A 23,587-nucleotide genomic window follows, 5' to 3' on the forward strand; every position below is an offset into this window, starting at 1 on the left:
TGCCCCGGTCCGGGAAGATCCCACATGCCGCGGAGCGGCTAGGCCCGTGAGCCATGGCCGCTGAGCCTGCGCATCCGGAGCCTGTGCTTCACAACAGTGAGAGGCCCGCGAACCGCAAAAAAAAAAAAAAAAAAAAAAAAAAATGCGTGAAAACGCACAGGACATAGAGGGAAGGACCCTGTTGATCATCCATACCCATAACAATGAGCAAACTGCAGCCAGGAAATGGTGGGTATTTCCCTCAAATTTGAATATTACCCAGAAACATTTGCTTTCCTGGCTTTGCTCTTTTTATATCTTTCAGCGGTAAGTTTTATCTGACAGTCTCAGAGCAGCATCTCATGATTCTCATTCATTCAGTAAATATTCATTGAGCACCAACTGTGAGGAAAGTACAGCAAAACTCTGGGGACACATACAAAAAAGAGGCCTGATGCTTGCTTTAGAGGAACGCACAGTCAAGGTTGAGGAAAACAGTAAACACCAAAAGTGTCCAAAATTGCTGGGAGTATTTTACAAGTTCACAGCAAGTTTAAAAGAAGTAAAAAGATGCAGCTCACAAGAAGGACAGGGAGACTGGAGATCACAGCATGAACAAGGGAAAGATCACAAAGGGGTGGGTTTTGCATTCTAAAAGGACCCTCTCCAGCTGAGTGAGAGACAGGGAGAGTGAAGCAAACGGGACATGGAAACCAGAGAGGGAGCAATGGGAGAAAACGGAGGTCAGAGAGGGCCCCGCGATACAACAGGTGGGACTTCCTTAGGGATGGAAAGCGGGGGCTGAAAACACCAATGACTCCAATGACTCCAGGGTGTCTGGCTTGGGGTCTTATTTGCCAAGACTGGAAAGACAGGAAATGGGTTTAGTTCCAACAGGACATAGCACCCATGGGACTTCCAGAGGGAGAGATCGGTAAAGCATTTAGATACAGGTCTAGAAGTGGAGGGAACGTGGGGAGATGCGGTGGTGATGGAGCCATGGCAGCGAATGGAAGATACAGAGAGAACGTTTAGAAAAAGAAGTGATGGGGGCCAAGGATGGGACTGCTAAGCACGTGAGAAGTTAAGGATTTAACGGAAGCAAGCCATTAAAGGAGAATGAAAAGAAGCCAGAGATATAGGAGAAGGAAGAAACGTCATAGAATCCAAGGAAACTAAAGTTCTTAAAATAATATCATTGGTGTCATATGCTCAGATCAGATGGGAAAGGACTAAAAATCCCACTGGCACTCGTCACTAGCAGGTCAGTCATTAGTAACCTTGACCAATATTTCATCAGGGCCATTGGCCAGGTGGGTGGGAAGTAAATAAGATGAGGAATCGTCATAAATGTGCTCAAGGAAAGTAAATGAATTTGAGGGAGGTCTGATTATCCATCTCTATGTATAAACATAGACAGAGATACAGATTTATCCAGGTATATCTCTCTATATAAATATAGATTATGGAAAATGACATAAAGTCTCTGCTCTGTAACTTTCAAACTATATGCTATTAAACAAGTTGTTTAATCTGTCTTATCCTCAGCTGCTTGTTTTTAATGAAAAGAGTAATAGTCCCCACAAAAGAGTTACATGAAACAATGCACGTGAAACATTCAGCTTAAAGTCTGGCTCATGGGATGCCCTGGGCGGCGCTAGTCATTAATATAAGTACCATGGTTGCTGCTCTAGCTGGGGCAATGAAGGTTCTGGCCAAAGAGCACTGAAAAAAGTAAAGCAAAGAGATGCCCGCTGGATGGGTTGAAAAGGAAAGGGTTAAGGTGTTGGAGATACGGATGCAGTAAAGACAAGGTATCCTATAGGAGTTAGGACTTGGAGAACTGGGGGAATATGAAGTTCCCCTATGTGATTAGAAGTTTCTATGTTGCATTTTAATACTTCAGAAAAGGTTAAGTGCCACGTAATAATGAAGGAATATGACTAAGGCAATGAGAAGACAAAGATCTTTCATTCGTTCCCAAGAAGTAAAAACTTCTTGAGAAACGACGATGTTGTTTGGGGAGCTGGGGCCACACCTTGAAACAAAGTTGAAACCTGTCTGCAAAGGAGCCTAGAGGAGGTCAGGATGCAGGATGGCTTGTCTCCAAGGATGTGAAAGTTGTTCTTGGCAGTGTCTGGACGGTAGACTCAGCGATCCAAGACCTCACAGCGTCAGACCATGGGCATCAGCTAAAGGAGAGCTGTAGGGTGACGTGTGTGGACAGAATGAGGCTGGAATTAGATGGTGGCAGGAAAGTGCCCACCACGTGGGGAATTTTCAGTTCAGGGCAGGAGGTGAAGGGACATGGTCTGAGAAAAGTCTGAGTACAAAGGCTGTTGATTTATACCCACAGGTGGTACCATATCCCTTTAGGCAGTACAGGCACCAGCCTCAGGGCCCAGGGGCTTTCCAGAACCCACAAAACATACTTTAAAAAAATTGGCTCCAAAATATGGAAAGCAAACTGCACAACTGCTATTGCTAAATGTTTAATTAAATGTACAAAAATGTATCATGTCAACTTCATTAATTGTTAAATTTAGCGCTCATAAAAATTTCATTACATTTAGAAAACAATTTGTATGTTAGATTTGCCTGCTTTGCAAGAACCCCGAGTAAGTACAACAGTTGTCAAGAAAGTGCAGTCAGTTGTAAATGAAATAACTTTCTCGTAACCAAGTGATTTAAAAAATACAATTAGTATAATTCTTTCAAATTTTTATAATAAAAATGTATTTAATGGGGAACACGGGTAGATGTTAATATATTTGATATAACATTTGAAAAGTTTCCAGGGGCCTAGGACAGGGATCCAGGAGAGTGAGGAAAGATATAGGGAAAGGAGAGGTCAGGGCAAAGGAGGAACCTTAACCAGGAACAAGTAAGAATCTTCCAGTGACCTTGACACTTTCTCCAGTTCAGGGATTCTTAACCTATGTGTGCCTTGACACCTACAGACCCCTTCTCAAAATAATCTTTTTAAGTGCATAAAGCAAAATGCACAAGATTACGGAATAACCCAATTGTAGTGAAATAGAGCCAACAAAATATTTCACGTTTTTGTAATAAAGAAAGGATGCTTTCAACATCAGTGATGTGATTTCAAAATATTGATGGTTTTTACTGGTGTCAGGAATGGCTACTATTACTACGGTTTGTTGCTCACATGTATAATTGAAAGAAATACTAAATCTCAAGATGTCAGTGCACATAAAAATGTAATTTTTTTCCCATCAAAGTTCACAAATCTCTAGAATTCTATCCACAGATTCCCTTGAAAGTTCATGGCTCCGTGGTTAAAAAATCATGCTGTAGCTTCTGTGCAGATAAAATGAACAGACTGGGGGAAAAGTTAAAGGAATGAGAAGCAGGGGCAGACATTTCTAGCTGACTTACAGGGACATCAAATTCAAAGGTGCTCCCCCATATTTTCATTTCCTCTTTCTAAACTACTTCATTTCTGGCAGAATCTACTTCTGTTGGTTTGGCGTGTCATCTCCTTCAACAAAAGCTCATTTGAACAGTACTGGACTCAAGCTAGAAAACAATTTCACAAATGGGTAGGGGGATAATATAGACCAAAAAGTAAAAGTGAGTAAAGGCTAAATGACATACTATGAAATTCAGAAAAAGTTATGAATGTTTAGAAAAGATGGACATAACCACATGATAATCAAACCTCATAGTAACTAAAGCTATATCAACCAAATAATGAAATCTCATGTTTATCTAACAAATGAGCAAAGATTAAAAGGATTACTAACATCTAGTATTTGTGAGGATGAACTAAAATGGGCACTTTCATACACTGAGAGTGGGAATACGAGTCAGTACAATCTTCCCAGCAGGCAATAGCCTTAGCCTTAGACTTCATATCAAAAGGCTATAACACAGAAATGCTGCTAGGAGGATATTAAATAAATACTTGTACAAGTGGACCAAAATATAGTGAAAATTTTGATATAGCATAAATATCCATTAATAAGAAATTGATTAACTAAATTTCAGAATATTCATTCAATATAACATTTAAAAGAAAGCATTAAAAATAAGATATATGTGTTGTGTTGTCATAGGAATTTGGCTAAACTATTTTATTACATAAAAAAGCGGGACACAGACATTATCTATAGTGTTATCCCATTTTTGCCCCCAAAATACATATATAACGTAGTTAACATACAATTCATATGTAAATATTATATATAGCTTATATATGAATATTATGTATGCATATATACAGATGTATATATGTATACAGAAATGCAACTATCAAAATATTTTCTATATATACATATATTTCCAGGTGTATCAAAGTAAAGAAACCAGAAAGGATTTCTATCATACAGTTAAGGATGACATCTCTCAGGGTGGGACTTTAGTTTGCAACTAAACTAAGTAAATAAATAAAACCATGTAGAAAACAAGAATCACTGTATCTCATTTTATAATCAGAAAGGGAAATAACACAGCTATTCCCATTTGGCAAAATGTAACAGTGGTTCCTGTGTCCTCCAAAGGCCTACTTCTTTAAAAGGAGCCTTTGAATAATTGATCTTTTGCTCTACTCAACAAGAATTCAAGGCTTTAAAACATTTGCTTAATTGGGTCGTTTCAGTTAACACCTGAAAGCAGTAATTTGTGATGACAACTGAACAGGAAGCTTCCTTCCTGAGTATTTCCTAATGGCCCCAAGATGTCAGGCAGATGCCCCAGACAGCTGATCCAAGGTTGCCCCAGCTGAGGGTCCCACTAAGCATTTCCTAAGGGCCAAGTAATCCACTTGCAAAGAAACGATGTTTTGCACTGACAGAGGTCTGGTTTAAACCCAAGCGTTACTTTCTTGTTCATTTATTCACTCACCACCCATGTGCTAAGTATCTTGGATATAAGGGTTTCCCTGGTGGCGCAGTGGTTGGGAGTCCGCCTGCCGATGCAGGGGACACGGGTTCGTGCCCCGGTCCGGGAAGATCCCACATGGCCGTGGAGCGGCTGGGCCCGTGAGCCATGGCCAGCTGAGCCTGCGCATCCGGAGCCTGTGCTCCGCAACGGGAGAGGCCACAACAGTGAGAGGCCCGCGTACCGCCAAAAAAAAAATTTAAAACAATAAAAGGAAATAACATACTCCCTGCCCTTCTGGACCTTACCATAGAGAGGGAAGTCCTTAGTAAAAAAAAAAGAAACACACACAGAAAGAAACCAAACAGAATGCAGAGGGGCCCCAGGTGATGGTGGTCTTCGAGGTGCAGGTACTTTCTGAGCTGGACCATGAGTGAGAAATGGGGTTCTTCAGGCAAAGAAGCAGGGGGAACGGGCACTCATTTCTAGGAGGGTGACCAGCTTTAAAAAAAGAAAGAAGATACATGGTAACCACTTCCAGGAACAAGGAGAATCTGACCTGACACTATCTTAGAGTTCCCTTGGGTCAACGCCAGGAGCTGAGTCCACAAGGGTGACGCGGTGGAATAATAAGGTCTTGTTAAGGGACCCCTTGGAGACAATCTCCTACCTGGGCCCAGGCTCCCTGGCACTGCATGTTTGGATGTCTCTTTTTCACAGGAAGCAGGAGGGGTTGGTGCACAGATTGTGTCTGCCAGCTCCATTTCTATATCGAAACACACCAAGGACTCTGGGTCCGTGGCGGGTAGAGATAGAAGGCAAGCCTGCTGGAGACGGGGAGCTGGGAAGTGGTGTAAGGGTAAGGAGAGGCCAAGGGGCATGACCCCGCTGCAGACCCCCAGCTGGTTTAGTCATCAGGCTAAATGATGTTTCATTCCTTGTATGTTTCCATGAAATATCAGGGAGGCCCTGCTCATCAGTGTACCAAATGAGGTGAAAGAAATGTGAAAAAAAAATGTATCCAGTGGTCCCTCATTTCTGTTCTAAGTGAAGAAACACATGCAGTCAGACCTGGTCACCTGGAGCACCTCTACTGAATGTAGTCACTGGGCTCCACCCAGCTGTAACTCACCAGTTTCCCTCCATGTGAGTGACTGAGCAAACCCATCTTGGATATAGTACCCCCGGCACAGTTCAAGAATTGCATCTTCAGGCTTCCCTGGTGGTTCACTGGTTGAGAGTCCGCCTGCCGATGCAGGGGACACGGGTTCGTGCCCTGGTCCAGGAAGATCCCACATGCCGCAGAGCGGCTGGGCCCATGAGCCACAACTACTGAGCCTGCGCGTCTGGAGCCTGTGCTCCACAATGGGAGAGGCCAGCATACCGCAAAAAAAAAAAAAAAAAAAAAAAAAAGAATTGCATCTTCACAAAGGTAAACTGGGAATGGGGAATGAAGGGAGAGTGAAATCCTTTGGATGGACTTGCCCTTGGTATCTTACAATTCCTACCTAACTTCGAACTAAAATAATGATGGAGGCAAGCCCTAGTTAGGCAGCTAAATTAGGAGGGGCTATGGGTGCCCTGTTGAGAAGTTTAGGTTTTATCCTACAAGAAAACGCATCAAAGGTGGATAAAGAAGATGGGACAAGATCAGACCAAGACACAAGAAAGGCAATTCTTGTAACAAAATTTCTAGGCTGGATAGAAGCAAAGACAGACATAGAACAAGGGTAAGGAGGCAGAGGCATTAGGCCGAGTGGGAGTTGATGACGGCTTGATCTCATTCTGAAACAGCAGGAAGGGACTGAGATGGGGTGAGCAGGGTCAGACAGCGCAGAATCACAGGATCGGAATGTGCGGGTGAGTGGGGCTAAACGTATTTCAATAGTTTGCAGCCTGAGAAAATGGAAGACGTTTGGTATCATTAAATCGTAAAAGGACATATAGGAGGGGAAGCAGGTTTCTGTGGGGAGAAAAGATAAGTCCATGAGGCATGCTTGTTCTAGACTGAAAACACCCAAAAGTCCACAATCTGAGAACATGGGGCTCTATTTTCAACATATAAAAGCAAACCGTAGGGCAGTAATGCAAGGAAGTGGTATATGAAAACATTTTCCCCACATTCACATAACTGCATTTCCCAGAATAGAGAGAGATTTCTTCGTGTTTAAAATTTAGTTTTCTGAGCGAAACAAATGACTCAGGCGTATCAGTCATTTGCACCTTAGTATAAATGAGCGTATAAGAGCTTTTCCCGAGCCCAGGCTTGGAGGAGAGTATCTGAGAGTCAAGCACAGTGGCCCTGGGAGGGAACAAAGGTGCAGAAGAAGGATTACAGGCAGCCTATCCCCTGCTACACACGGTGCCCAGAGCCAGAGCTGCCAGGCAACGCTCCTCCATTTCCAGCCAGAGAATGTTTACCCTACACCCGTAGGTCATCAAAACCTCTGCCCCTCCACCTCATGTGCCAGAGGGGAAGAAAGCAAGGGGATATTTCATATTTTTTAGTGGCTATCATTCAACTTGCCCTCTTTAAGGAAACAGAAAATGGACAATTTGGTATTGTCTTATGGAATATTGAAATAGTAAAATGCAAAAAGATATTGTTCTACAGCTGATTTTATCCTCTACCATGACTTTGATAGTAACCAGCTAAGCCTCCCATACACAACACACTCCCATCTTCCTCCGCATGTCCTCTGAGGCCTCACTGTCTTTCCAGCAGTAGGTTTCCAGGCTCCTGCCCCAGCCCTCCCCTGCCGTCCCCTCCTCTCCTCCCCTCTCCCCACTCCTGGTTGGCATTACCTCCAAAATATCTCAATAGCTCCTCAAAATCAACATGTCTAAACAAATGGGTTTATGCAAATCTGGTCTTCCTCCAGAGTTTTCTCTCAGTAACAACTTCTGCATCTACTGCTATGTAACAAACCAAACCAAAACGTAATGGCTTGAAACAACAACTATTGCCCTAGTCAGAGATTCCACAGGTGGGCCATTCGGGCAGGGCTCAGCCGAGCGGTTCTCCTTGTCTGAGCCAGGGTTGCCTGCTGTCCACGTCGGCAGTCGGCTGTTAGGCTGGGTCTCAGGTTTCTGGCAGCCTGCACTGGGATGCCCACACCTCCTTCCCCACGCCCTCGCATCCTCCAGTCAGCTGGCCTAGATGGGTTGCCAGAATCCAAGTGCATCACAAGTCCTGGGGCAGTGGACACGTGTGTTCCATGTCTCTACTTGCGATGCTTTTGCTACTACTCCACTACCAAAGCAAATTGCCTATTTTAGTCCCGGTTCGGGTTGGGGGAATGATGCCAAAGGGCGTGTATACAAGGAGGTGGAAACAAATTACAACCCTTACTGCAATCAACCCTCCATCACTGAAGACGTTAACTTTAAATTCTCTCGTATTATTCACTTCTGATCTCCACCTGCTCTGTCCCAGTCCAAACTCCCCTAAACCTCTACAACAGACTCCTGCCAGGTCCCCTTGCTCCCCTCTGAGGCCCTCTTCAACCTTTCTTCCACTTGCAACAGACTGATTTTCAAAAGCCACATCTGATCATTTCCGCCTTATGGCTTAAAATCCATTGATGATTCTCGTTCCACGTAAAGTAAAAAGAAAACTTCCTTCGATAGATTTTAAATAGAGCCCTTGATCATATGTAGTGGGTTACACCTATTTTTCCGGTTTCATTATTACTCGTGCCCTTTCACTCGCACACGTATCGCAGTTGGGATGGGCTGGGGTGGTCCGTTCCATCGTCAGCCTTCCCCTAAAAGCATCAGCGGTCTGGCTCCTACTTAGTGCCTGTCCTAGCCTCTTTTACCACCATACCTTGCGTTGTTCTGCCCTTGCCAGGCTCGCCTTCTCTCTAATCCTCCCCAAACGTTCATAAATGTGATTCCTGCTCCCTGGAATGATCTTTCCCTTACCTCCTTACCTGTGAATACCTATGCACCCTTCAGATGTCACTTAGGAATCACTGCTCAGAGAGACCTTCTGCCAGCTCCCAGACAGGCCATCTCCCCTAATGAGCTCCCCTGGCACCAGGCCCACTCACCACGCATTCGTCAGGGTTGCCATTTTCAGCCAAGGGCAGGGGGATCTTGTCTGGGTCTGGCTTTGCTCACCACTGACTCTCTATCTGGAATTGGCATTTATTACTGGATTATATAGATGAATAATTATTGCATTAGAAAATGAAAGAAATATTTCTAATGGTAAACAATTTATTTATGAATCAGTTTATTTATGAATCATAATATTGGTTTCCAGAGAATATTTAAATCACATTTGATGAAGATCAGAAAGCAACAAGTGATCATTTAATCCAGACAAGGAAACAGTCCAGGAACGTTTAGTGACTTGTCCAAGATCTCTCAGCCTTTCTTGAAGTCCAAGTGAAATGCAGACAGGACTATAGGTTTTCTCTTTTATTTCTAAGTGACAAGGCTTCCACGGAGAAGCCTTGAAATCCCTTCCAAACTCAGATATTCTTTGGTTATGATTTAACTTTACTTTTGTCCTGATAGCGTTCTGTTTTTTTCTCTTTCTCTCCCCTTTCCTTCTCCTTTTTGCATCATTAGCCATGAAAGCAAAGAACTACTGCCCAGGACAGTATGTCACAATTCTCAAAAAAAAAAAAAGAAAAAGCCAAGTCTGTATGGAGTGAAGGAAGGACAGGAGAGACACACTCACAACTCTTATTTCTTGGTGATGAGGAAATTTCAGGCCTTAATCCCATCTTGAATTTTTCCATTCTCCATTACAGCAATGGATAGAAGGGTAATGAGAGATCAAACAAACTAATTTGTCAATTCTAGGATGTGACATCATGACCATTCGTTTCTGGGATTGCTAATGCCAACCAGTGACCTTCTAGGATTATGTACAGCTGTGATGAGGAAATTTAATAAGAAAAGGTCAACCAACACTCAGTGTAGAAAGGAAACAGACTTTTTTCTTTTACAATAAAATATCAAAAATTTTAAAAAACCAACATTGTGTCTTACAATACATATTCAGTGCTTATAGCCCAAACTATAATGACTATTTAAATTATACAGAGGACAATATTTGCTGAGTTCTTAAGTATCTGAAGCCAGAGACGTTCCTTGAAAGGTCAGCTGTAAAACCCAGTTAATAACTTTGAAGAAAAAATGCCTTTTTCCATCAGGAATTTACAATAAAAATCATCTCCTTTTCTACACAATTTTTCTTTTAACTATACTTGGCAAAAAGACAAAGCTAATAGAGGAATTATAAATAACAACAGGGCTATTTGGCTATACAATGTCACAGATCAAGAGGAACAATCCCTGTTGCAAGTAGGAAATAGTCCTACACCATTCGCTCACGTACGCTTCCAGACAGAGTTTCAATGGGGTTTCAAGAATGACCTGCTTAAACGGCTGCATTTTTAATATCTATTAAAGTCGCTGTGCCATGACTGAATAATGCCACACGTGAACAGGAGGAAAGGGAATACAGTACAACCAACCACACCACGCATGTGACCGAGGGGTGTGCTTGCTGTCACTGCAGCTGTTCCAAACATCTCAGCTCTCTCCTGCTTAGACTCAACGATGGGGATTGGATAGCAGCCAGGTCAGGACAAGATTAAAGTGTTCCTCCAAGCAAAGATCTGATGTGCAAATACCAAAACCATATTTTTCACTCTTTGAATTAGTTTAGGTTCCTTCAAACAAGAATGCTATTGGACACTGCAATATTTCCTCTCAGTTTGTCTAGTTCCTTGGCCATCGCTTAGGGCTTCTACAGAAAACGTACCTCTCAGCAGCGTTTAGTTCTGGATACAGACCACTAGGTCATTCTAACCAGTCTGTATGTGTTTCTCCCCCTATCAAAGGTAGCAGCAGAAAGACACTCAGCATCATCTGGGCTATTAGAAGGGAGAAGAAGGTAACAGGCGTAGAGCATCTCTCCCCCACCAGGCTCTGGGGGGCTCCCTACTTCACGTTTACATTATCACATGCATCCTTCTCAGCAGTCCTGGAACACATGGGTTGTTGGCAGTATTTCTCAGATGAGGAAGCTAAGTCTTAGAAAAATTAAAAAACTTGACCATGGTCACCCAGCTAGCAGAAGGCCAGGTTCAATGCCAGGGAAGTTCCCAAAGCCTGTGACTTTTCCTTTATATTACACTGAAGCAGGTGGCACTCCAGCATCTAAAACCTCCGATTTTCTACAGGTCTGTAAGGCCATCAACCCTTACTAGGGACCTGGCGGAAAAAAGAACGTGACTGGGATGCCCCACCAAACACTGCTCCAGCCCACGGCAGGCTCTGAGTGGAAGATTTCCTTGAGTCACTCCCATAAAGAATGTTCTACGGGAACCTAGCACTAACGATGTCAACGATGTATGAAATGGTTGAGCCAGGAGTGAAAGTGTGTTCTTAAAAATATAGAAAGTCAATGCATCAAAGCCTGCCACCGGGAAGTGGGAGAATGAGAAAGAATTAGATGACCTGCCCCAAACCTTCTTTATCTCATTTGTAAAACAGGCACAGTAAAGGCTCACGTTGAGAAAATGTTCTGAGACTGACATAAGCTCACATGTGCAGAGCTCCCAGCTCAGTCTGTGATATGGGGCACGTGCATGAGTGAGGTTTGCTGGATCCAAGTCCAAAAAGCCATTTTACTGCAAATTAGTAGAACTCAGCACATCATCCCTATTTTCAAAATGTATTTTGCAAGGCTTTCTGGTATTTATCAGGAGACATTCATCATTGTCTCAGCATGACCTGCAGCAAATCTAGGTCACATGAAGTTAAAATGTATCTTGTATTCCAATGTCACAACCCCTTTTCCGGTTCTAAGGCAAGAAGAAAAATATACATATATTCCTAAATGAACACATCAACCTAAACAGAGCCAAACGGTTGCAAGACAGAAGGCAGTGAAGGAAACGGACTTCTTTGTTCTGCAAGAATAATATTCTGAGCATGAGGAATGCCCAGAGGTGACAAAGGAGAAACAGAACGGGCACTGGGGGTCATGTAACAGGGTGACAGCAGGCGTGATTTATGACACGGCTGCACGAGGGTACAGACTCACGGGGCTTTGTAGGACAAAGCAGGGAAGGGAGGCAAGATGCCCTCACACCCCTCCCTGCAGCCAGGGAAGAGATGAAGATAAATGGACCCAGACACAGAAGGAAAGAAATCTGATTAAACATGAGTGATAAAATTTTCAGGATAGAGTTGGGATTTCAGAGAAAAACAAACTGATGTTTTGTGAGATTCTAGAATGTTAACCAAGGAAATTTATCTATCAGGGGAAAAAATAATTGAGACAGGGAAGATATGTTTGCAATACAGACACCTAAAAAGAGGAAACACAGCAGAAAGGGAGGAGAGAGCTGCAGATCCCAGCTGTCACGCGCCAGCGAGTCACCTGTGCCTGGAGGTGCCTGGAGGCTCCTGTGTACCCATGCTACCTACCCCGAAAAAAGCCAACACAGAAACTAACATTTCAGAGCTGAAATCAGCTGGAGAGAGACTATCACAGGTCAAACAGCTCCTTGGCAATCTGTGGTCACCAGAATTCTTTTATTCAAACTACCCTAAACAAAAATATCTTGATTCATTTTCAAGGGCCCAAGTGGTGTGCAAAGTGAGAAGACACATACTAGGGAATTTGATCCATACCCTTCCAAGTCTTTTTTTTTTTTTTTAACATCTTTATTGCAGTATAATTGCTTTACAATGGTGTGTTAGTTTCTGCTTTATAACAAAGTGAATCAGTTATACATATACATATGTTCCCATATCTCTTCCCTCTTGTGTCTCCCTCCCTCCCACCCTCCCTACCCCACCGCTCTGGTGGTCACAAAGCACCGAGCTGATCTCCCTGTGCTATGCGGCTGCTTCCCACTAGCTATCTACCTTACGTTTGGTAGTGTATATATGTCCATGCCTCTCTCTCGCTTTGTCACAGCTTACCCCTCCCCCTCCCCATATCCTCAAGTCCATTCTCTAGTAGGTCTGTGTCTTTATTCCCGTCTTACCCTTAGGTTCTTCATGACATTTTTTTTTTCTTAAATTCCTTAAGATCACCCAGGAGGCATTCTCGATCTCTTCACCCCTGAGGCAGCACCAGATTGTCCTCTAGAGAAGGACTTCCTGACTATCAGGTCCCTTTTGTCTTATGGCTGAAAGGGGGCTGGGATCTGGGAAGGACATCTACCTCTGTGAGCTGCACACCAACTCCTGCTCACACAGCCTTGATTTCTGGTAAAATAGGATCAAGCCTCCGAAAGCAGACAGGGGAAGGCAGGCAATGCCTAGCAGCAGAGATGTCCACTGAGAGGGCAGTAGGGTTTGCCAAGGGGAAGGATGGAGTCAGGACGTGTAGATGGTTATTAGAAGCAACTTATGTTGGGACCAGCTTGTGCTATGAGAGCACGCCCTCCAAGGACCCGCCTCTCCCTTTCTTTAGGTTTTTCCTATTTGAATATGACCCCCATGGGACCAAGAACCTGGTCAAGATTCTTGTGGAAACTGTCCATAACCCTCAGGTTTTCTTGAACAAAGCACATTTCACAAAATATTCTGTTAACAAGACCACTTTGATAGGTATATAACTAAACTATGATTTCATGGAAATGTTCTAGAAGACTTCCTATACAATTGATCATTTTTTTATTAAAACTGTTGTTTAAAGTCTTAATTGTTTTAAAGAAAAAACAATGGGGCAATAGCTTATTATGAAGATATGAACAATCATTTATGGAACCCCTCTGTGTGAGGTGCTAAGGTACAAAGGTGAGTAAGCAAAGCCCATGCACTCAAGAAGTCTAAAATCATGCTCTCTGGGTCCTACCATCTCTGCCTTTTAAACAAAGGAAGAATGGGATGCACCCCCTGGGAATCACTGGACCCAGGTCCCGCGACCACACCTAAACTGTTCCCACCTTTTAAATAATCCCGTCCTCCTGCTAGAGGCGTATTATCTAACTACTGCCAACTTCCGTGTCCCCTCTGGACGCCTGCAATAACTTCCTGTTGGTATCCTTCATTCAGGGTACCGGGGTTCTGGTAACTGTCCTCTCCCCAGCCCCTCCCTTGGTGACTGTCTTGAACTCACTCAACGCACTGTCCTGCCTTTGGATATCAGCACACCAGGAGGGCACCTCTAGCCCACGCCTCTCTGGGCTCCACCGCCTGGGCTGGCCCCTGGGGGTCCTCACCCTCCATCAGAGAGGTAGAAAGGCTTGATTGGGAAGAAGCTCTGAGGACAAATCCCCTCCCCCCACGCGGTCCCTCTCCTTTGCTGCCCCATACCCCTTGGCTGGGGGCAAATTCACCTCTACGCCACTTTAGCCCTGCTCTGCCTGGAGCAACATGGACAAAGGGTTTCGTCAAGTTCTTCCCTGCTTCTCAGATCTTTCTGCTCTCTGGGTCACAACCTTAAGGTTATTGTGGCGGGGTGGGGGTGGGGGTACGGTGGGAGCGGCAACCATCCAGTGGTGTCAGTTCTAAACTTGGAAGTCATTCAGAAACCACCTTCTCTTTCACATCCATTATCCACTTCATCCATTTTTACCTACTTCATTGTCCCTCAGACCTATTTATTGCTCACTTTTCTCCACTGCCGTCACCCTCATCCAAGGCCATACTCTTTCAGTTGATAAAAGCAATGTTCACATACTGAGGTATGGGGCAGTCATTCTGGCTTCTGGCTTAATTTGATAGCCCGTTTGTGCCTATCACACCTACTTTATACATCTGCTTTAGTTATTAAAGCGTGCACTGATCAGAAGTAAAGAATGTCCATGTTAAAAATAAAGATGAAACGCCCCCCTTCCTGGGACACCAATGCCCGTGCTCCTTCCATGATAAGAGCCCCTTCCCGGGACACCCATGCCCGTGCTCCTTCCATGATAAGACCCCCTTCCCAGGCGCCAAGGCCATACTGACTCGCTGTGTGCGTGCCGATCTGGTTTTTTGAAAACCTAAAGGAATGTATCCCTGACTTGTTTGATGTTCTTTGTTCTGACAAGACATAAAACTGTGCTGAAAACCATGCTTCTCCAGAGCAGTTTCTCAGAGTAATCTAAGAAGCTGTCTTCTGGGCTACAGTCCTCAGCTTGGCTCAGATAAAACTCTTCTACTCCTATGATAGACTGTTTATGGATGATTTACATGGACACAGGAAACAATTGAAAGTCTGATACTTGACAGTTCAAAGTAGACGAGACTCTTCTTTCCATCAATCCATTCTCTGCACCTCACCGCACGGCTTCTAGCCGTGCTGGCTTTCTTGTTATTCCTTAAACGCTGTGATGTCTCTGACTGCGGACGCTTTGCATATGCTGTTCCATCTGCCTGGAATTCTCCTGTCTCCCCTCATTGCTCTGACTAATCCTTACTCAGAGAAGACCTCCCTGATGCCAAAGACCTTGTGATTTTCCCATTCTCTACTTTTCCACTACGTTCCTTCATTTAGATATCTGTATGACTTTTTACATTAGCGTCCATTTCCCACACTATCCTGTAAACACTGTAAACAGAAACTGTATCTGTTTCATTTGCTATTAAATTCTCCGTAATTAACACAGCACCTGACTCTTGGTAGACAGCCAATTAATATGAGATATTAAGTAAATGAAGAGTATATAGTAATTCAGAGCTCAGATTCGAGAGCTAAACTGTACTGTGTTTGAACCTTGGCTGTATCACTTACAAGGTGTACGATTTTGGATGAGATACTTGACCAAAGCTTCAGCTTTCACATCTTTTTATTTATTTATTTATTTATTTTGTGGTACACGGGCCTCTCACTGTTGTGGCCTCTCCTGTTGCAGAGCACAGGCTCCGGACGCGCAGGCCTAGGGGCCATGGCTCACGGGCCCAGCCGCTCCGCGACATGTGGGATCTTCCCGGACCGGGGCACGAACCCGTGTCCCCTGCATCAGCAGGCGGACTCTCAACCACTGCACCACCAGGGAAGCCCTTCACATCTTTTTAAGATGGAGACAATGAAGATTCCTACTTGCACTTGTAAAGTTCAAATGAAATAAATACCAAGTATTTAGTAAAGGGCCTGACACATAAAAAGGGCTTAATAAGTCGTCTGCTAAGGAGAGGATATATCCAATGATAACAATATAATAATGGGATTACAGAGTACAGGAAGAGGCCACAAGGCTTACAGTAATCAAACACCCATGACACTACCTCCACCTTAAAAAAATTACTTCCATAGCTGTCATTTTGGGGAATTCTTTCCTCTCCTCTGAATCAGATTCTAGATGGAAGTAATAACTATGATATATATATTTTTAGTATAAATGAGCTTCAGTACCAGAGTCCCAAGCTACAGACCTTGTCGCTGGCCTAGGAAGCTGTATACAGCTTAAGTGCATACTAGACACTCACATCTGTGTTTTCATTTAAATTATCATCTGTGTGTTTGTTTAATAAAAGTGTTACTCCCCTGTTGGGCACAGTTTGGAGAGGAACTACTAGATTTTTCAGGACATATCATTGATCTGTAGTGACAAGAAAAAATATTCTACACCAGGGCTGTCTCAGAAAACTCAGGAGTCCTGGTTACCACAAATTCAGTTTGGTGGGAAGATGGCAGAAGAAACAAACCATCCTCATTGTTTCCACAGTGTGGCAGACTTCAAACTGATTCTTACAACATAACCCGTTCATAAATTTCAATCTATCCTATTGAAAGAAACAAAACAAAATAGCGACAAAGTTCCCGTTCAGGGGTTGGGAACGATACCCTACAACCTTCAACCTGCTGGGCCCTAAACAAAATGAAACTCTGGAAATGAACAGAAGACAAGGCAGCTTTCGAGTCTGGAATGTTCCAAAGGGATCATTCCTATGAGTAGGGAGAGGGATGACAGCTCACCTCCTCCTTCGCCAGAATCATCCACTTCACACAGGGGCGGGCAAACATTTCCTGTGTGGCGGCCAGAGAGTAAACATTGCAGGCTTTGTGGGACAGAGAGTCCTCCACTGCAACTACTCAATTCCGCTGTGTGATGTGAAGAGAGCTCTAGACAGTATGGAGAGCATTGAGTATGGCTGTGTTCCAATAAGGCTTTATTTATGAGCATTAATTTTTGAACTCCATGTAATTTTCATGTCACGATGTATTATTCTTCTTTTGATTTTTTCCAAACATTTAAAAACGTAAAAACCATTCTTCGCTTGCAGACCTTACAAAATAAGTAGTGGCTGCATTTGGCCGGTGGCTATGTTCTGACCCCTGGCTTAAGACACATAAATAAATATTAAGTCACACCTATGGATTTCCTAATTGCTCTTCGAGTCTCCCAGATGTGAACAGCAGGCCTGCCCCTAACTGGAAGATAGAAGGTCGTATGTTGCACTGCAGAGATGAAAGAATGGAACTAATAGACAAATAAGTTTTTTTAAATCCCATGAAGGAACATTTTACACACACTTTACGGTTTATTACACAGCTTCGCAAACAGGAAGCTTCTAAACAAGCAGGGCAGTGCTTGTAATCCCTGATTATAAAACTATGGCAGGGAAGGTTTAGAAAGTTCAAAGCAATGCTGTAAAACTAACAGGCTGCTGAACCAGGGAAAGAATCCCCACTTCCAGCTCTAAATGTGCAACTGGAAGCCAAGACACAGCATCCTCAGTAGATGCACCCCTCTTTGAGAATTCCCCATGAATCCAGCAGCAGACCAGTCGAGAAAACGGAAAATGTTGACAAAGTAAATGTCAATATTATGCACAGTATGGGTCTGTACCTTTGTCTACCATCCAATCTCCACTTTTGTCTCTACTGCTGTGCTGGGAGAATACTGTCCCCCCAAATTCAGGTCCACCTCGGACACGTGGCCTTATTTGGAACTAGGGTCTTTTCAGATGTAATTACGATGATGTCACACTGGATTATAATAAGCACTGAATCTAATGACTGGGGTCTTTTTTCGAAGAGGAGAGGATACCCAGAGATACACACAGGGAAGAAAGCAGACGGGTGTGACTCAGCCGCAAGTCAGGGTACACCGAGCGCTCTCAGCAACCACCAGCAGCTGGGAGAGAAGCGTGGACCTGACTTTCAATGAGAGCCTCCAACGGGAGGTCCTGCCTACACCTTGACTTCAGATTTGTAGCCTCCAGAACTGGGAGAGAATAAATTTCTACTGTTGTGAGCCAAGCAGTTTGTGGTCATTTGTTACAGCAGCCCAAGGAGATGAACACAGCCACCCACTAGCACTTTGTATCTAGAAATACCTTTGAATATTGTTTCCCTGAAGACATCACTCATGTCGAGGCCACACTCAGAAGAGGCCTTTCCCACCCTTCTTCATTAGTATCATCCACATCCCACCCTTCAAGAATCAGCTCAGGGTCACTTTCTCCAGGAAACACTGTCCGCCCTGTCCTGCCAGGAGAGATCGGAGACCCCTCCCCTGTGCCCAGATGGTAGTGAGAAAAGAAATTTTCACATATTGAGGTATGGGAAAGTCATTCTGGCTTATACAGGAGTTAACATGAATTTTATGCTAACTAAAACAGCCTGTTTGTGGCCTACCAAACCTACGCTGTACATCTGCTTTTTTTTTTTTTTTTAAGATGTTGGGGGTAGGAGTTTATTAATTAATTTATTTATTTTGGCTGTGTTGGGTCTTCGTTTCTGCGCGAAGGCTTTCTCTAGTTGTGGCAAGCGGGGGCCACTTCATCACAGTGCGCGGGCCTCTCACTATCGTGGCCTCTCTTGTTGTGGAGCACAGGCTCCAGACGCGCAGGCTCAGTAGTTATGGCTCACGGGCCTAGTTGCTCCGTGGCATGTGGGGTCTTCCCAGACCAGGGCTTGAACCTGTGTCCCCTGCATTGGCAGGCCTATTCTCAACCACTGCACCACCAGGGAAGCCCCATCTGCTTTAATTATTAAAGAAAAGGGCACAGTGACCAAAAGTAAAGAATGTCCATGTTAAAAATAAAGATGAAATGTCTCCATTCCTGGGACACCAATGCTCGTGCTCCTTCCATAAGACCCCCTTCCCAGGCGCCAAGGCCATACTGACTCACTGTGTTATGTGGTGGTGGGTTTTCTTCTGTGTTTTTTTTTTTTTCTGAAACCTTGACGGAAGGTATCCTGATCTGTTTGATGCTCTTAGTTCTGACATGACATAAAACTGTGCTGAGGGCTTCCCTGGTGACACAGTGGTTGAGAGTCCGCCGGCCGATGCCGGGGACACGGGTTCGTGCCCCGGTCCGGGAGGATCCCACATGCCACAGAGCGGCTGGGCCCGTGAGCCATGGCCGCTGAGCCTGCACGTCCGGAGCCTGTGCTCCACAACGGGAGAGGCCACAACAGTGAGAGGCCCGCGTACCGAAGGAAAAAAAAAAAGTGCTATTTCCCAAGCAGACATTTTTTTTCCAAAGCATGTGACCCATGAGTGAGAAGATAATAAAAAGGACCATTGGTAGAATACCGAGGCTCTCGGTGGACTAGATAATCTTTAAAGTCCTTTTTGGCTCTCATGCCCGTGGGATTCCTGCACATTTCTCTAAGGCAATCAACTCTAACAATTTATTTCGCATTTAATTTTACTCTGTGGCCTCAAGGGGAAAATTTCCTGCTCTAAAATTTCAGGGAAGAAACACAGAATACCCAAATGAGGATTCTACAGAGTAAAAGCAGGGAATTTAAAATGCTGGAAAGGCCAGAAGACAGAAATGAAAATAAGTTTTTAAAAAGCAACGACAACAAAAGGTCAAATGACCTGGAATAGAAATGGCAATGGCCCTGGGAAAAATAACAGGCGCTTCTGTTCATCTGTAGGTAAATTCAGAGTTACTGTGTATTCCCAGGCTGCCATTACCCATCAATTTTAGGGATCACTGTAGGCCCAAGGTTCATGTGTGGTCAGGGTTTGGAAAATCAACAACAAGTTTTCTATTTTCAGAAACACTCCTTTTGTTGGATATTCAGGGCAGGCATAAAAGTGTTCTCAATCAAGTAACACTAGGATGCAAACCACAGACCCTGGGAGCAGGGGAGGTGGAGAATGGGCAAGACTGGAGAGGCAAGTGGACCAAAGTATTACATCCTCCCAAGATCACAGGTGCTGGTGGAGAGAGGATCAGTAATAACAATGCCTGCAGAGGGACTTCCCTGGTGGTCCAGTGGTTAAGAGTCCGCCTTCCAATGCAGGGGACGTGGGTTCGACCCCTGGTCGGGTAACTAGGATCCCTCATGCTGCAGGGCAACTAAGCCCACGCGCTGCAACTAGAGAGCTCATGTGCCACAACTAGAGAGAAGCCCGTGCACTGCAAGCACAACTAAGACCCGACACAGCCAAATAAAAAATAATAATAATGCCTTCAGAAAGCACTTTAAAAACAAAGTGCTATATAAACGGGTAAGTTCAGTTGAGTCTTAGGATGAACCTGTACTTTAGAGATTCTTACCCTCATCCCCATTTTACCACCCTGTGGAAATAAACAACAACTAAATGGGAACAAGAAAGGCTATTTATGTAGAGCTTGCTGTAGCAAGACAGCCAGCCAACATCACCTGCATTTGGAGGAGACTCAAAGGCAAGCAGAGAAGTGGAGAGGAGCTTCATAATGGAAAAGGGGTAGGTTTCACCCGTGCCCTGATTGGAGGCTGTTGGCCTGGGGAAACTGCAGGTGGGCCACCTAGAATGGGACAGCCTATGTGATTGGTTAGGGGTACATATTTGGCTTTTTCTGGTTGGTCCTAAGTTGGAAACAGGGACAGAAATTAGGGAAGCTGTCAGCTATTCATCAGGCCTGGCCATTCGAGGCCTATTGTTACAGGGCTATTTTTTGACTTCCTGGGTTGTCACTAGAGAGGTGGTCTGACTTCCTACAAGTCTGACTCACAGCAGGCAGGCTTCTGGGCCAGTTACTAGATATCAATGGGTTGGTTTTCTGGACTGGTTGCTGCAGGTTGTGGGTCAAAGTTCTACTTTTAGATATGTTCTGGCCATTATCGATTTGTGTAGTCTTTCAACCCTTAGGTGTGAGTCTGTACCAGAGAACATTGGCCCAAATAGTTACCAACATCAACTCTCAGGGCCCTGGAGAGGGGCTGGGGTACCTTCCACACAGCATCCAATGCATCAAGATGCCTAATGGAAATGATCTCTTCTTCCTGTGAAATGTCCATACAGCCCATTAAGGCATCAACCATCTCTTTCAAAAAGTGAGATCATTATGTTGCTTTTCCTACTTACTTATTTGCTTCCAGACAATGAGTAACAAGTCATAGAAAATGATTCAATCAACAAATCACTGGTAGAGCTAAGTTTTCAAAATCCAGGAAAAAGTTCTCAAAGGGGCCTTTGGTAAAGTACCCTTTCAAACACTTCTTTCTGTAAAATCTGAACCTCTTCCCCTCTATCAACTGACCCCAAAGAGTCTGGCAGAACCGGAGCCTGAGTGGGGTGAAACATGGATCCGACCAGAGCAGCAAAGATCGTGTCCTCAAGGTCACAGCTGGAGTCACAGTGCCCCTTTCTGTTTGCTTGTGAAGGGGAGCAGAAATAACCCCTCCCCAAAATAAGCCACTTTGGCATATTGATTTTTTTTAATGAAGCTACTTAAGAAACAGCAAGGTCCAAGAAGGATACTCTGACCATCCTTTGTCCCCCTGAAAGCAGGAAATAAATCTCCCATGTAAAAGGCACCTTCCCTGTACCAGGAGGTAGACAGACATCCGTATCACCAAAGATACGGAATTCAGGGGGGGAGAAGCCTGTATAAACCAACCTTGTTATTCCTTCACTAATTTGCTACCCCAAGCCCAAAAGCCTTTGTCGTGTCAATTACTCACAAATTTATTGCTTTGCTTCTTTGTCTAAAAAGCATAAAAGTTGCCTGTTTTGGTCACCTCCTTGAGTCTCCTATCTTTGGGGCTCCCACATGTATGAAAGGAAATTTGTTCTTCTGTTCATGTGTTTTATGTCATTTTAATTATTAGACCAGCCAAGGAACCTAGAAAGGAAAGGTTTTCCTCCCCTACACCTGATGGATTACTCGCTAGGAGCTCAGATATCAGTGCAACATTCATGATTAGAATTTGAGTGGATAGAAAATAATCTGTGTTCAAAGAGCTAACTGTCAAATGTCCGTGAATCCTATTGTTTCTGACTCTCAGGATTAGACGCTAAATGGCTCTTGAATAAAGGGATACATCACTGAATAATTTCAAGAGGAAATAAAAAACCGAATTCTGTTCTCTCTGTTAATAGACAGCTGATGGAGGGCGGGACTCCAATGTGGTTACAGGATTCTGAGATCCCATAAAAGCTGACTCAGGCCAACTTTCCTGTGTCTTAATAGGTTCTTTAGCTAGGGATGCACCCAAGAAAACACCTGCCCTCCCCCACTCTCATGTCTCCATCTGGTACCACCCATCCAAGCCCAAAGACCCCAGCTCACATGCCAAACCTGCAGTAACACCTTCCCTGGTCGGATGGCCCTGGCATGACTCACCCGCCTTTTGTCTCCACGGGGCTTTGTACAAATGTTAACAAACACCTACACTGTGGCATCAGAGCTATTTTTTATACAGTGTTAACCTCTCTCATTACATTTAAGTCTCTTTAAAGCCACAGGTCTGTGGCTTACGTGTCTCTGTTTCCTCAGTGGGCAGTAAGGAAAAATCCACCGCACCCAGGTGAGTGGATACGCGAGCACCTCATTCTGTGATGCTAGACACAGGCTCAGAATCTGGGCCTGCCAGCTCTGCCACTTGCTCCCTTTGGTCACATGCAGACACCTTTCTCTCTCTGTTTCTTCTGTGACAACAAACAAGTACAGTTTTTGTCCAGTCTCTTTGATGATCATGTATTAATTTTTAATAAGACTGGCATCGATATGGCAGCAGAAGGAAAACAGGACCACAAGCCCAGGGAGAGTGTGGGGTGTGAACTCTCCATCCTCAGCCTCTCAGCCCTCAAAGGGTGAGGAGTTTCTGTGTTTCATCGGCAGTTTTTATCACGGAGGGTCTCTGCCATGGGTGGATAAGCATATTCCACTCATTAGGAAAAGGGTCCCCTGGTGGGAGGAAGCAATATTTCTCTCATCAGTCTTGGCCTTGGCCTGGCTAAGGGAACCCCTTTGCTCTGACATTAAACCCTCAGAGCAACTTTCTAATTGTCATTTGTCTCCCTAAGTAAACATTCCCTCAGGGAAAAGTGACGCCGATCAAAGCCCTGAATATTTTTGTTTGCAAGATGTGCACAGCTTTCATTATAAATGAACAAATGGCATTCTGTTTTACACACCAAAGGAAACATACATTATGTAGAAAGCAAAGCATCTGATCTTTCTGACAGGTTTGCCCTTAGGTCATGTCTTCCGAAGGTGCCCGCCTCCCCTCAGCCAGCCTCTGTCTGTCTCAGCCCCTCTGTCTGTTCTTTTCTATGTGAGGTCCCAGCACAGTACCATCAAAAAGTCTCCCAACCCCATACTGGCAGTTCTGGCAGGAAAAAAGGAAAAGACTTGCTTACATGTCATATTTTCTGTAATATTTAGTGTGAACGATTTCAACTCGCTTAGCTTTCCCACTAAGCTGGACATAACTGCAATTCCCAGACCTGCAAAGTTTTTAGCAAACAGAACAGATTATCCAAGGAGAACATGTGGCATCAGATACTCACATTCTCTGATCGGAGCCTCTTTGCGGGACACCCACCGTCCCTGGGGTGAAGCATGTAGTATAGTCGGACTTTACTGGCATGTTTTCGACTCTGGGAAGAAAAAGCAGAAG

At 44.2% G+C, this 23,587-nt stretch overlaps 1 protein-coding gene across 1 annotated transcript in view; it reads right to left on the minus strand.

Annotated features, from left to right (window-relative positions):
* ZMAT4 (zinc finger matrin-type 4) overlaps positions 1-23,587 on the minus strand; it is a gene marked incomplete at both ends in the record, with an annotated part of 213,751 nt that overhangs the window by 141,963 nt on the left and 48,201 nt on the right. The window contains one exon of the mRNA XM_082863723.1: positions 23,478-23,567. Within this exon, the coding sequence (XP_082719849.1) occupies positions 23,478-23,567 (90 nt within the window). The remainder of the gene's footprint in view (positions 1-23,477; positions 23,568-23,587) is intronic.

The sequence above is a fragment of the Leucopleurus acutus genome (genome assembly GCF_964270905.1).
Source record: "Leucopleurus acutus genome assembly, chromosome: 21".
In the NCBI taxonomy this organism is placed as follows: domain Eukaryota; kingdom Metazoa; phylum Chordata; class Mammalia; order Artiodactyla; family Delphinidae; genus Leucopleurus; species Leucopleurus acutus.